General features: G+C 21.5%; 1 protein-coding gene across 1 annotated transcript in view; it reads left to right on the top strand.

Annotated features, from left to right (window-relative positions):
• Positions 1–2,232: 2,232 nt before the first annotated feature.
• LOC122506244 (cadherin-87A) overlaps positions 2,233–14,556 on the top strand; it is a 178,984-nt gene continuing 166,660 nt past the window's right edge. Inside the window, exon 1 of the mRNA XM_043618321.1 lies at positions 2,233–2,364. Within this exon, the coding sequence (XP_043474256.1) occupies positions 2,330–2,364 (35 nt within the window). The 5' untranslated portion in view covers positions 2,233–2,329. The remainder of the gene's footprint in view (positions 2,365–14,556) is intronic.

Below are 14,556 nucleotides of genomic sequence, written 5' to 3' on the forward strand. Positions count from 1 at the left end.
AAAATTTCAATTATCTTTAAAAATATAAAATTCAATTATTTTCAAAAATTTTCATAAAATTCTTGGCAACATTTCAATTATTTAAATAAAATTTTAATAAAATTCTGCAGAAACATTTAATTATTTTCATAAATAATAAATATTTCAATAAATACATTTTTCGAAAAATTAACTTATTTAAAAAGAATTGAAATCCTGTGAAGAATTTTACTATTTTGGAAAATAATTGAATTCTTGCAACGAATTTTTATTACATCTTTTTTAAATAATTAAAATCCTGTGAGGAATTTTATTATTTATGAAAATAATTAAATTCTTGTAGATAATAAATTATGTTCAAAAATTAAAAAAAATTCTCGCCAAAACTTTAATTATCTTTAAAAATAATAAAATTACATTACATTTTTTTTAAATAATTGAAGTCTTGTGAAGAATTTTATTATTTATGAAAATAATTGAATTCTTGCAACGAATTTTATTAAATTTTTTAAAAATAATTAAAATCGTGTGAAGAATTTTATTATTTATGAAAATAATTGAATTCTAGCAACGAATTTTTATTACATTTTTTTTAAATAATTGAAATCTTGTATTTATTAAAATAATTGAATTCTTGCAACGAATTTTATTATTTATTAAAATAATTGAATTCTTGAAACGAATTTTTATTAAATTTTTTAAAAATAATTAAAATCCTGTGAAGAATTTTATTATTTATGAAAATAATTGAATTCTAGCAACGAATTTTTATTACATTTTTTTTAAATAATTGAAATCTTGTATTTATTAAAATAATTGAATTCTTGCAACGAATTTTATTATTTATTAAAATAATTGAATTCTTGAAACGAATTTTATTAAACTTTTTTAAAATAATTAAAATCCTGTGAAGAATTTTATTATTTATGAAAATAATTGAATTCTTGCAACGAATTTTTATTACATTTTTTAAAAATAATTGAAATCCTGTAAAGAATTTTATTATTTATGAAAATAATTGAATTCTTGCCAAGGATTTTAAGTATTAAAGTTTTTGTAAATAATTTTATTTTATTTTGAAAAAAATTTTATAGAAATTAAAATTATTATAAGTTTTTGAATTTCATAAAGGTTTGAATTAAAAGTTTTTTTGAAAATCTTAATTCCTATGGAATAACAATAAAAATTATTAAATATTTATTTAAAAAAAATTTATTTGTTTTCGATTAATTTTACAAACAAAATTAATTTTTTGTGTCAATCCTGTTATATTTATTTATTATTGAAAATGAAATTTTATTACTGTTTTTTTTACATTTTTTGTTTATTATATTGTTATTTTTATTTATTTATTTTATATTTTACATTTTTTTATTGACGTTCTATTTGTTTTCATTGGAATTGAAAAGGGCGGGAAAATGGGGGTGAAAATTTGAATTGTAAAAATGCAGGTCTGTACAGTGCTGCCACCTTACTAACTGTGAAGTACCAGCTGTTTTTTTTCTTGTCTGTTTCATGTACACAGTGAGATGGAGGCGGGTATGCGATGAATGCAAGCAACATGCAACCGAGTACGGTTGAGTGCCGGGTTTGAGAGAACTTTGAAATAACGACGAGAAGAGGAAAGTGCTGAGCCCACCTACTACCTCACCCCGCAGTCGAGGCCCATATTCGTGCCCGGTGTTTGAAGGCAAGAGAGACTCTCGTCGTCATTCTCCTTTCCTTTCACAAGTTTGTCCGTTGGGCTGTGGTGTGTTGTGTTCTTGCGCACACGATAAGGTTCTCCTAGGAACTCTCCATACACACAATTCGCACACCTTTGGGCGCCTTTTGCTTTACATGAATTCGGTCCATTGGGGTGACAACATCCCCGGTGAAACGCGCGCCACCACCCCAAGCATTGAACATTCGACTGCAAAGTTTTGGAAAATTCAATCTGGACCGAAGAACGAAATGAATCTTGATTAGTGTGTGACATCCTTCGAACGGTTAATTGTTGGATACCGTACGACGACGACGACGCTACAACTTGTGTTTCCCAGACAAAAGCGAGGAATTCGAGGTTAGATTCACCTTTTCGTGAAAAAGATGAATTCTTAAATTGTTTTTTCAAAAAAGTGAATTTTTTTGTGTTTTGGTGAAAATCCGGTGTGTTAAAGACAAAAAGTTTAATTTTCTAAATATTGGGTCAAATCGGGAGTATAAGTGATAAATTCTTTGTTTTTGTTTTTTAACGAAATTTTTTTTTCGTGATCGGAAGTTAGAAAAGTAGTGTGACATGACTTGTTATATGAAGTGACTTGAGTGCGGTGTGTGACCTTGTGGGAAACGTCAAGGGACGGAGTCAAAGATGCTGTCTAGGAACGGAGAAGTTTTCAGCAAACGGTGAGTTTTTTCTCTCTCTCAATGGTATTTCAATATTTCTAACCTAGATTTAACATGAGTTGCTCTCAACTCTTTCATCACTTTATAAAATATATAATTATTCCACGGTTGTGTATTATTGCGTGTTTGTGCGAAAATTTTATATCTAGACTATAGACAAAGGTGGGAATTTACAACGTTTACAACTGACAAGAACGCAGTGTAGTTATATATTTTTTCCGTCAATTAAATGTTTGTTGCAAAAGATCTCAATGCTTCTTGCAATTATTTTTTTTGTTGCAACAAATGACATTTTAATTAGGTCTCCTTTCCTTTCATATCTAATTTTTTTTCTATTCATAAAAGTATTCTTCTTAGCCCTTTAAAGAACATTGTTAGTCTACTGTTTTGTTTTTTTGTTTTCATTCATTCCGAGAAAAAAACCTTAAATATTTTTAGTTTCATATTTGGATATTTTTTCGATTGACGTTTTCTTTAATTAAAAATATTTGTTGAGATAAAAATACTTTTTAAATTTTATAACAAAATAAAAAACTTTTTATTACAAAAAAGACTATTATATAAAAAAATTTTTTTTTAAGGACCTAAGTTTCAAATGGTAATGTTTAACAATTATGAAACCAGCGAGAAATTTATGTACCATAATTAATTGCAATTTGGTGTACAGAGAATAATTAAGATGAATTATTGAATTAATTAAATACTGTAATTGTTTTGAAAATGAAAAATGTCAATGGACATATTTAAAAACGAACTTTTGAAAAGTTTATAACTTTTTTATTATATTACCTTTTTGGAGAAGTAAATTTTGATATTGCGATTATTAATGACCAAGTTCATTATTCATTCTCATCGTGAAGTTTTATATTTTTGAGAAAGGAAGTAAATTATATGTAAATTTATGATTAGTGATCAAATTTTTACGTGTTCGGTGAATTATAAGTAAAACGTGTAAAAAAATGAAAAAAATTTCTCACACATGAGTTCCTTAACATCTCTACTATATAATCTATAGTATTCTCACTTCTTGAGATTTACTTCCTTGAGAACTTTATAAGACGCTGTTAAAATTTTAATGAATTTATGTAATTTTAACTTGATTTATTTCTAATTGAATTTTTCCCCCAAAGAAAGACGTGAAAAAAATTTAAAACCGCTGAATTCTATAACCTTTTTAATAGTTTGTTTTATTTTCTAATATAAATAATTGAAATTTTCTATATTAAATGGAATAATAATAATAATAAGAAGAAGAAGAAAAAAAAAAGTGAAGACGCGCGAAAGGCGATTAAAATGAAAAATAATGTCTTTTGAATCTCAATGAAAGAGGCTACCTCAAAGTTTGAACACTCCTCGTATTGTAACTGGTTGTTATACCACAGTTATAATTACTTTTATGAACAGCGACAATTTCACTTTACGAAAGTGACGTAACCATTGTTCGGAGTTTGAGAGAGAAGGTTTAATGACAGCTTCAAAACCTCTCGAACTTTTAGGTTATTTCTCTGTATGCGTTTGTGTGTAGGTGTATAATCAAAATTTTCCTGAAAATATTTCCAATAATGAAGTTAAAATTTTTAATTAATTCAATTTGTTTTATGTGAGTGAAATTTTCATCTCTCAAATATATATACCATAATTTACAAAAGAAAAACTTTTTTTCAGAGGGCAAAAAAAATATGGTAATTTTATTATACATGGCCTATTGTATGTATAGAGCGAGAGAAAAAGTGTTGGACAGTGGATTATACATGGAGTTGAATTCTTTCCTTTGAATATTATACATTTTTTTGCAATATATGTATATAATCGTATTTTGTAGGCATGGTAACATTCTCTCTATTATTTATTCTATTTTTAATAAAAATAGTTTGAATTTTCTTTCAAGTTTTTCTTCTAGTGTGACACATCAGATAGAATTGTTATTTTGTAGAAAAAAAATTAACTCACATTTCTGTTGAGAGAGAAATTTTTTTCCAACTTTTATGATTTTTTTCATTATTATTAATTTTAATTAATTTAATGGAAAGTAATTTTTCCTTCTCTATTTAGTTCGTTTATGGTTGAAATATCTTCTTCTTGGTTTTTTCTTTCCTTATTGGATATTTGTGATAATTTTTTTCTTGATAATTAGTGCTTGATATTATTGAATTAATTGAAGTAAATATACTTTGGTAATTTTGTTCTTTTCTTCCTTAATTCGATATTATTTGTGATAATAATTTTGGTTTTTTCACTAAATAATATTTGCGATAATTTTTTTTTTTTGATAATTAAAAACTATTAGTTAATATCTTATTAAATTAATTTAGTTCATAACTTAATAGTTTTGATAATTTTAGATTTCTTTCTTTTTCCATTAGATTTTTGAGAAAATTTATTTCTTGATACTTCATACAGGGTTGACACAGGTCAGGGAATTGAGAGAAAAGTCAGAGAAAGTAGAATTGGTCTGGGAAAAGACAGAAATTTTTATTAAAAGTATTGGAAAAAATTATTTATAATTAAACAAAACCTTCAAATTTTTCTGTTTCTGACAATAATTTAAATATTTAATAAATAAATAAATTATTAATTAAATTAATTTCATTATTATTATTAATTATTAATATTATTATTTAATGAATGGATGAATGAATTATTTCATGAATATAATTACACTAAATATTTTAAAATTAATTAATTTTAAAAGAGTTGCGTTTACAATTTTCATAAATACATGAACTTCAAACGATTTTAATTTGAAATTTTATAAAATTTCAATTTTGAATGAATTAATTAGAAATTTTAAAATAACTAAGATTTTTGAAAAATTTTAATAACTCAAATTCTTCTGAAATTATATTAACATTTTTTAATATATATTAATATAATTACTTAATTATTAAAAATAATGGATTTCTAGAAGAATTTTAGTTAAAAACACTAAAAAATTGATTTTAGGAGAAGTTACAAATGATTGCAGAAATTCAATTATTATCAAAAATATAATGAAAATCTTTGCAGAAATTTAATTATGTTCAAAAATTCTTCTCCGAAATTCAATTATTTTCAAAATTTTAATAAAATTCTTGACATAAATTTCAATTATTTTCAAAAATTTTCCAAAAGAATTTAATTATGTATTTAAAAAAAGGTTAATAAAATTTTACGCAAAAAATTTAATTATTTTCATATATAATAAAAATTTCACATGAATTTAATTATTAACAAATTATTTATCATAAATAATAAAATTCATCGTAGAATTACAATTATTTTTAATTAAATTTTAATTAAATTTTTCGGAAAATGTAATTATTTTTAAAAATTAATAATTCTTAAACAAATTTTTTAAACTTTTTTTTGTTTTTCGTATTTAATTTATTGATCTTTATTATTTTAATTATATGGCTTTCTAGAAAAATTTATTTCAACATTATTATTAAAAATTTTATTAAGAATTCAATTACATAAAAATTTGTTGATAAACATTTTTTATGAGAATTCAATTTTGAGAAACATTCAATTATTGAATAAATTTTTTTTTCGTATTTAAATAATTGAATTTTCGTCGAATTTTCCAATAAAAATTGATTTAAAAATGAATTTCAGTCAAAATTTTAGATAATAATTGAATATTAAAAGCATTATAGTATGAATTTTTGAAAATAATTGTATTTTGAAAAGATTTTAAATTAAAATCTTTGAAAATTTGTATTTTTCATACTTTTAACTAACAATTCTGTAGAATTAATTTTTGTTGAAAAAAGTTAATTATGAATTGTTTTTGAAATTATTTGAAGTTTATCTTAATTCGATATTTGGGATAATTTTGGTTTTTTCTGTAATTGGTATTTGTGAAATTTTTTTTATAATTGGTGCTTAATATTATTGAATTAATTCAAGTAGTAATTCTTTAATTTGGTATAATTTTGTTGTTTTCTTTCTTAATTGGATATTTGTGATAATTTTTTTCTTGATAATTGATAATTATAATAATTAATATTACTGAATATTAATTAGTTTATAACTTATTAATGTTTATTATTTTAGATTTCTTTCTTTCTTTATTGTATTTTTGTGAAAATTTATTTCTTGATACTAAATAATTTATATTATTGAATTAACAATTGAATTATTTTTGTTATTTAATTATTTACAATTAAAAATTAATAATTTTGTCTTTTTTCTTTCTTTTTAGAATAGGGACAATTAATAAGGACAACAATTAATATTGAATTACTATCGAATTAATAATTCACTAATTTTGGTTCTTTTCCTTCTTTATTGCATATTTGTGATAATTCTGATTATTCTCCGTCCTAGTTGGATATTTGTATGTTAATTTCGTTTTCTTCTTTTTTTTATTGGATATTTGTGATAATTTTTTTTTCGATTTTCCTTAGTTGGGCGGATTTTTATCTTTTTTTCTCTTTTCATGGAAAAAGAAAAAAGAAAAGAAAATTCTTTTATACATTTTTGTCTGGACTTGTTTCTGTATAATTTCTGGTCGTGCGGTATAGGGACGAGTTGAGATAACGGTTAACCTAACGCTTCTGCCTTGTATTACTGTCGAGTAGAGTATTATAAGGAGGGACAAAATACGCGCTTACACGTGCGAGTATATATACAATCTACATGTACAGACAACTTGGTCACGTAGAACGTATGTACTACATATCCATGAAGCATCGATGTCTAGTATCAGAAACGTATCGTCGATCAGACACCCATATCGTTTATAGTCCGGAAATGAAATCCATATACACACAATCACATGTCAATTTTCATCTACATAAATATTCTAGAGTACATTATACTTTGAGTTGTAAAATTAGCTCACTAATTTCAAGTTCGGTTATATTCTTGGAAATTCAAAATCTTCTAAAATTAGTTAAATTTGCCAATATATACATTTAATTAATTATTAAAAATAATGGATTTATAGAAGAATTTTAGTTAAAAACACTAAAAAAAATTGAATTTTGAAGCAATCACAAAAGATTGCAGAAATTCAATTATTTTCAAAAGTAATAAAATTATTATCACAAAATTCAATTATGTTTCAAAATTTACAAGAAAATCTCGACAAAATCCCAATTATTATCTTTATAAATAAAAAAATTCTTTTTCAAAATTCAATTATTTTCAAAAATTTTAATAAAATTTTTGTCAAAATTTCAATTATGTATTTTCAAAAATTTTCATCATTTCAATGATTTTCAATATTTACTACTTCAATAAAATTACCCAAAAGAATTCAATTTTTTAAAAACAATTTCAATAAAATTGTACGCAAACATTTAATTATTTTCATAAATAATACAAATTTCACATGAATTCAAATATTTACAAATTTTTTATAAATTTCTTCTGAATAGTTCAATTATTTTCAGAAATAATAAAACTCATCTCAGAATTTCAATTATTTTTAATACAATTTTAATCGAATTTCTCGGAAAATGTAATTATTCTAAAATTTTTATTAAAATTTGTCAAAAAAATACAATTATTTAAAAATTTGTTGTTAATAAAATTCTTTATAAGAATTAAATTTTAAGAAACATTCAATTATTCAAAAAATAATTTACTTTTGTATTTAAATAATTGAATAAAATTTAATTAATTTTATAAAACATGAAGAAATTTTTTTAAAGTTGATTAATTTCAAAAAAGTTTGAATTTAAAATTTTTGAAAATCTTATTTCCTATGGAAAAATAATAATAATTAAATATTTAAAATATTTTTAAAAAATAAATTATTGTTTTCGAATAATTTTACAATATTAAAGATATTCGTAAATAAATATTTAACAGAATATTTTTTTCCTTTATTTTCTAAAAATTCAAAAATTTTTAGTTTCATTTTTTTATTATTATTATTATTAATATTATTATTATTACTACAGGGTAGCCACATATCAGTAAAGTCAGGGAAATGTCAGGAAAACAAAATTTTTATCAGTTTAGAGAAAACATTAATAAAATAATTTTTTAACAAAAGAATAGAAAATAAATTAAACTCAGCAATATTAATTATTTGATTAACTAAATATTTAATTGATAATAGTCAATTAATCGGTTATTTGAATCAAATAAATTTTTTTTCAGTGTATATACCTATAGAAGTATTTTAAATAGAAATTATTTTATTATATTTTTATATTAATATAATATTGATTCATCGTGGAAGCATTTTTTATTTTATTCTATTCTATATTTTATTTGATTTTTCATATATGAGAAATAATTATTTATTTCGGATTAAATAATAATTTATCTTCACATTTTTGTGAAATGAAAAATTTATATTTATTTTTCTCGCGTTAGTATTTAAAATTTATTAACAATTGAATATGTCAATCAAGATGAATTTATAAAATTTCTTACTAATGAAAATATACGAGAAAGTTTATAGTATGAAATAATTTTTATTCTGAGTTTCTATTTTAATTAGAATTTTTTTTTATTTTTTCTGTAATGTTATGATTTAATATTTATTTTTTTTTCTTTGGTAATTTCTATAATAAAAAAAAGTAAAATGTTCTTTTTATTTAAATTATGCTTTTAATACTTTATCTTTTTTTGTTTTATTTTTTGTGTTTTTATAGTTTGACGGTTAATTTTAAAAATAAAATAAAAATTAGTGCAGTTCTTCGCTATTGCGTAACAAATATTTTTAATTTTATTCTTTATATTGAAAAAATATTATTTATGCATTTTAGAGAAGTTTTTTCTTTTATTTTTCTCTCAAGCCGGTTAATTGAATATTATTATTGAATATTATTATTAGTTAAAAAATACTATTTTGACAATTGAATGAGTTCTGTATTAATTTTCATAATTCAATTCATTAATCAATTAATTCAAAATTTGAAAAAAATTCTTGTAAAAAATCCCAATTATCTTTATGAATAACAAAATTCTTCTTTTGAGAAATTATTTAAATTAATTTATTCAGAGATGAAATTTAGTTGAAAATTGTAAAAAATAATTGAATTTAGGAAGGGTTTGAATTGTAATTTTTAGAAATTATTAAAATTCATAAATTTTACCCATTTTCTAGAAATATTCATATTTTCCTGTAAAATGAATTTTGTCAGGGAAAGTAAATTTAATGTCAGTAAATTGGCAGGGAAATTGATAAACTGAAACTTGTGACCACCCTGATTATTAATTTTTAAATAAGTTTTTAAAATTTTACTAATTTAAATTTAATTAGTAAACGACGAGAAGCTCTCTTTGAATTTATAATTTTCCACATCCCTTATTTACTTATTGTAAATAAATGTTGATTTAAATTTTTTTCTAAAGCGTCGTAACGTACCTTTGACGCGCAGTAATTTAAGATCTAAAGGATTGTAAATTTATAATCAAATATTGTAGAGTCTCTGGCAGCAGCTTATGATTTCTTCTTTTATAGACTATAACGTGCAAGTGTATAGAAGGGAGATGATAAAATTAGAAAAACATGTTCCGCTGGTGCAGCAAAAGGGGTTGAAAGCACGTACACGTTTCACTATTTAAGAGACACGTACATTTTTCGACAAAGTGTGCGCCTAGTCGTAGACTCAAATGTATACATATATATATATATATATATATATATATATATATATATATATATATATAATGTAGTATAATATAACCAGAAAGCAGGATTTTCAATTAGTCTACCACTCTTATGCATTTACGTGTTCGCAAAAGTTGAGAGAGAAAGAGAATATAAAAGACAACATGAACTATCCTCATCATGTGAATCCGCAAGTCTAAAGCTTTCGACATGCTCATAATCTTTTAATTTTCCACGCATGGAACGTATAATCGTTAGAACTTCAAAGTTTTCCATTTTAAAAGTAAAAAAAAAGGATAGTCTGCCGGAACTAAATCCGAGGAATTATCCCTAAAATGGGCTTTAAAAAGTTCATAAAAATTTTTATAATTTAACATTTTTGCGTGAATAGTTAAGTACCTATATTTGCTTCTTTTTTCTTAAACGCCCTAAGGACTTTTTTTTTAATATAATGAATTATTCTTTAATATTTTTAATTTAAATAACAGGTGTACATTAAAATTAGTAAAAAATAACTAATTATTAGTAATTAATTAATTAATTAACTAAAAAAATAGTCAAATTTCACTAAATGAATTATCAAAAAATTTTGAAGCTAAAAGTGAATTTAACTAATAATTAGTTAGCTATTTCATTATAGTAAAATATTACTATTTGAATCAGTGACTGATTTTTTACTATAAAATTAATTATTTTTAACTAATTGAAATTTATATTAAGTTTGAATCAGTTAAAAATAACTGATTTTAGAAGCCAAAAGTCAGTCACTAATTGAAATAGTAATATTTCTACTGATCATTTAGTTAAAAATAATAATTATTACATTTAGTTAATTATAGTAATAAAATAATATGAAAATAATGATAAAAATAATAATAATAGTAATAATAATAAAAATAATGAATCAGTCATTACGAATCATTCATTTTATTAATTGTCAGTAGAATTTTACAGATTAAAACTTTAGTAGAATTATTTTTATTTTCTACGAACAAAGGACAATATATATAAACGATAAATTAATTGTCTTTCTGTATAATTATTTCAAACGATTTTACCAGAGGAAAAAATTTATTCAATACGGAGAACTTTTCAATGGATTTTTTCTCTTTAATAAAAGAAAATTTTAATTGAAAATCTAATAGAGAAAGAGAATTTTTGTGAATTTAAGGATAACATTTTTTTACGTTTTTAATTCAAATCTTTTATATATATTGTACGCTTTTATTTTTGTTGTAAAGTTTTTCTTTTGTTCTTAAATTAAGATTAGAAATAAAAATTGAAAAAAATAACAATAAACTATTATGTAAGTAATTTTTATTGCCGAGAATTGATATTTTTCTATCTGTCATTTTTTACTATTAATTTTTTTTACTGATATTCAATAATTGGTGTAAAACAAAATTGATCTAAAATTCTATTACTTAAATTCATAATTAACACATGTATTTTTAATGAACTGGTTTAATTTCTCTTTAGATTTGCATATTTAAAATTTTTACCTGAAAAGTTCAAAAATTATAATTATCTAATTATATTATTTATATAATTATATATAATTATATAATTCTCAGTAACTTTCCAGTAAAAAATTAAAAATTAATAAATTAATTAGTTAAAATTAATTAATTTGATAGTAAAAAATCAGTTACTGATTCAAATATAGTATGTAAATAGATTTTAAAAAAATTATCAAATTAATAGAAATTTTGTGAAATTCATCTGAAAATAATTAAATTTGTAAAAGAATTTCATTAAAAACTTTTTAACGAATCGAATTTTCAAAGTATTTTAATTTAATAATTGATAAATAATTGAATTTTATAAAAAGTCACATTCTAATGTATTTATGTTTCTTTGTGCGAAGATTAATAATTAACATTTTTATTAGTTAATTTAAAAAAAGATACACACTTAAAATTTTTTTAATAAAATTGAATTTTCGCAAAGTTTTTTTTTAAACTCTGAAAAATAAGATTTTTGAAATTTTTCAATTCTACTTTTTCAAGATCATTGAATTTTTATAAAGAAATAATTGAAAATTTTTTAAATAATTGAAATTTCTTTACATTCTATTAAAAATAAGTAAATTCTTTTAAAGAATTTTATTTAAATTTTTCGAAAATAATCAAGGAAAATTAGTCATCGTAATTATAATTTTATTTTTAAAAATTTCTTCGCAATATATTCAATTATTTTCATTGATAGTAAAACTCTTTGCAGAATTTAAATTATTTTTAATACAATTTTAATCAAATTCCTCGAAAAATGTAATTGTTCTTAAAATTTTATTAAAATTCGTCTAAAGAGTTGAATGATTTCTAGAAACTAAAAAAATTCTTCTCAAAAATTCAATTATAGCAAAATTCTTCAGATTTAGGTACTAAATTCTTTTGAATATTATTTTCTAAAAAATTCTTCACAAGAATTCAATTATTTTCATATAAATTTACATAAAATTCTTCGCAGAAATTCAATTTTATGTTTAAAATTTTTTTTTCAAATTCTCCTCAAAATTTCAATAATCTTTATAAATAATTAAATTGTTCTCCACAATTCAATTATTTTCAAAAAATTTTAATAAAATTCTACGCAAACATTTAATTATTTTCATAAATATCAACATTCTTTGGAAGGATTCAATTACTTTTATAAATAGTAAAATTCTTTGCAGAAATTCAATTAAGTAGTATCAATACATTTTAATCAAATTTTCAATTATAATTATGAACAGAAAAGGTTATTTTAAAAAATTGAAAAAATTCTTTGTATAATTCAATTATTTTCCAAATTTTTAATTAAAATTATTAAAGAAATATTATTTACAAAAAATTTGAAGAAACTCGTCAAAAGAATTTAATATTATTCATAAAAATTCTAATAAAAATTTTGAAAACCATTTATTTACATATGTTCGAAATCAAATAAATATAAAGATGAGAAAAAAAACTGGGAAAAATTAGGACAAAGTCGGGAATTTTTTTGAGTGAAAATAGTAGACACCTTGCTACTATCAAATGAATATTTATACTTGAATCAAATAATTTTGATCTAAGTCAATTAAATTGTATTTACTTCAAATTCTCTAAATTTCAATTAGTAAAAATGTTTGTTACTAATTTGTATTATAGTAACTGACTTTTTGGTTTTGAATTAGTAAATTGTACTAACAAATAATAATTTTGACTAATTTATTAGTCAACTTTACTAGAAATTAAATTGTATAACTAGTAATTATTATTACTAATTAGTAATTAAATAGTAATTTCTACTAATTTATTAGTAAAATTTACTAATTCAGAAGCAAAAAGTCAATAAGTAAACATTTTTACTAATTTAGAGAGAATAGGTACTAAAATTATTTATTTCTGTTTATTTGATTTAAATTAAAAATTATTTGATTTAAGTAAATATTTATTTTGATAATGATGAACAAGTAATCGGTAATTTGAATCAAATAATTTTTTTTAGTGTAGATTTTTAATTAATAAATATAATCAAATTAAAGTGATTTGTTATAATTTAGTACAATTATTTATTAATATGATTTTTTGCACAATTTGATATAATATTAATTATTAATTAATAATTTACATAATTAATTATGATTAAGATAAATTATAATTAAATTGTAATTAAAAATGAACTTATTCTCTTTTATATACATATATAGACGTGGATTATTCTAACTATAAAATCGCAGTATTTAATACACCATTTTTCAGTTGTTTTAATTTCACTAATTGAAATCATAAGAAGTTTGGAAATTCTTATAATTATTACAGGGGATTTAGTTTAATCGGATTTTGTGATCTATGGAATATACGAGTCTAGGAATTTCTCGAGATAATTAATCAGAGTTTCGCTAAGTACTCTGTAACTTGTATCTCTCTCTCTCTCTCTCTCTCTTCTCTCTCTTGCTTAAATCCCGCACCATTGAATTAGCAGTATATTAAATTCCGACATAAAAATATTGAAAATCGATAAAAATTCATATAGTGTATAAAAGAATGTATATATAGGTATATATATATGTATATAGTAAATACAAGAATAATATAGATGGGAAAAACGACAGTTGATTTCACGGTCTTTTCAGTAGAAAGTAAATCACTTAGATTAGGCTTTGCACTTGGAATACTTTTGCCGTAGGACGAATCGGCTATGTCAGTATGCAAGACACGTTTTACGCTCGAAGCAACGTGATGTAGAAAGCCGTTCGACGAGGTAGATTTTTATTCTAATTGGAATTTCATTCTCTTAAAAATAACGCATTTATAACATCTCAGAAATATTCAATGAACTATGTCTATATATACACACACACACACACTTGCGAATGAAAAATAGAATAAAATATTTATATATCAAATTTAAAATTTGACAAAATGAAATTTATTCATTGCAAATAAATAATAGATGAATAAAATTCGATACTTTTTTGATTTCATTCAAATATATGAATTAGTGAAAAATTTACTTTGCCATAAATTTTTAGAATTACTTTGAAGTAAAATCTTACTCACTTTCACTATACTGACATTTGAGTATATGCATAGTAGGTATTCAAATTTTAATAATCAGAGAGAATATTTTTACATATTGGAATTTAAGAATTAATTGTGTAATCAGTGAAA

This window comes from Leptopilina heterotoma, unplaced genomic scaffold, assembly GCF_015476425.1.
Source record: "Leptopilina heterotoma isolate Lh14 unplaced genomic scaffold, ASM1547642v1 Lhet_4, whole genome shotgun sequence".
NCBI lineage: Eukaryota > Metazoa > Arthropoda > Insecta > Hymenoptera > Figitidae > Leptopilina > Leptopilina heterotoma.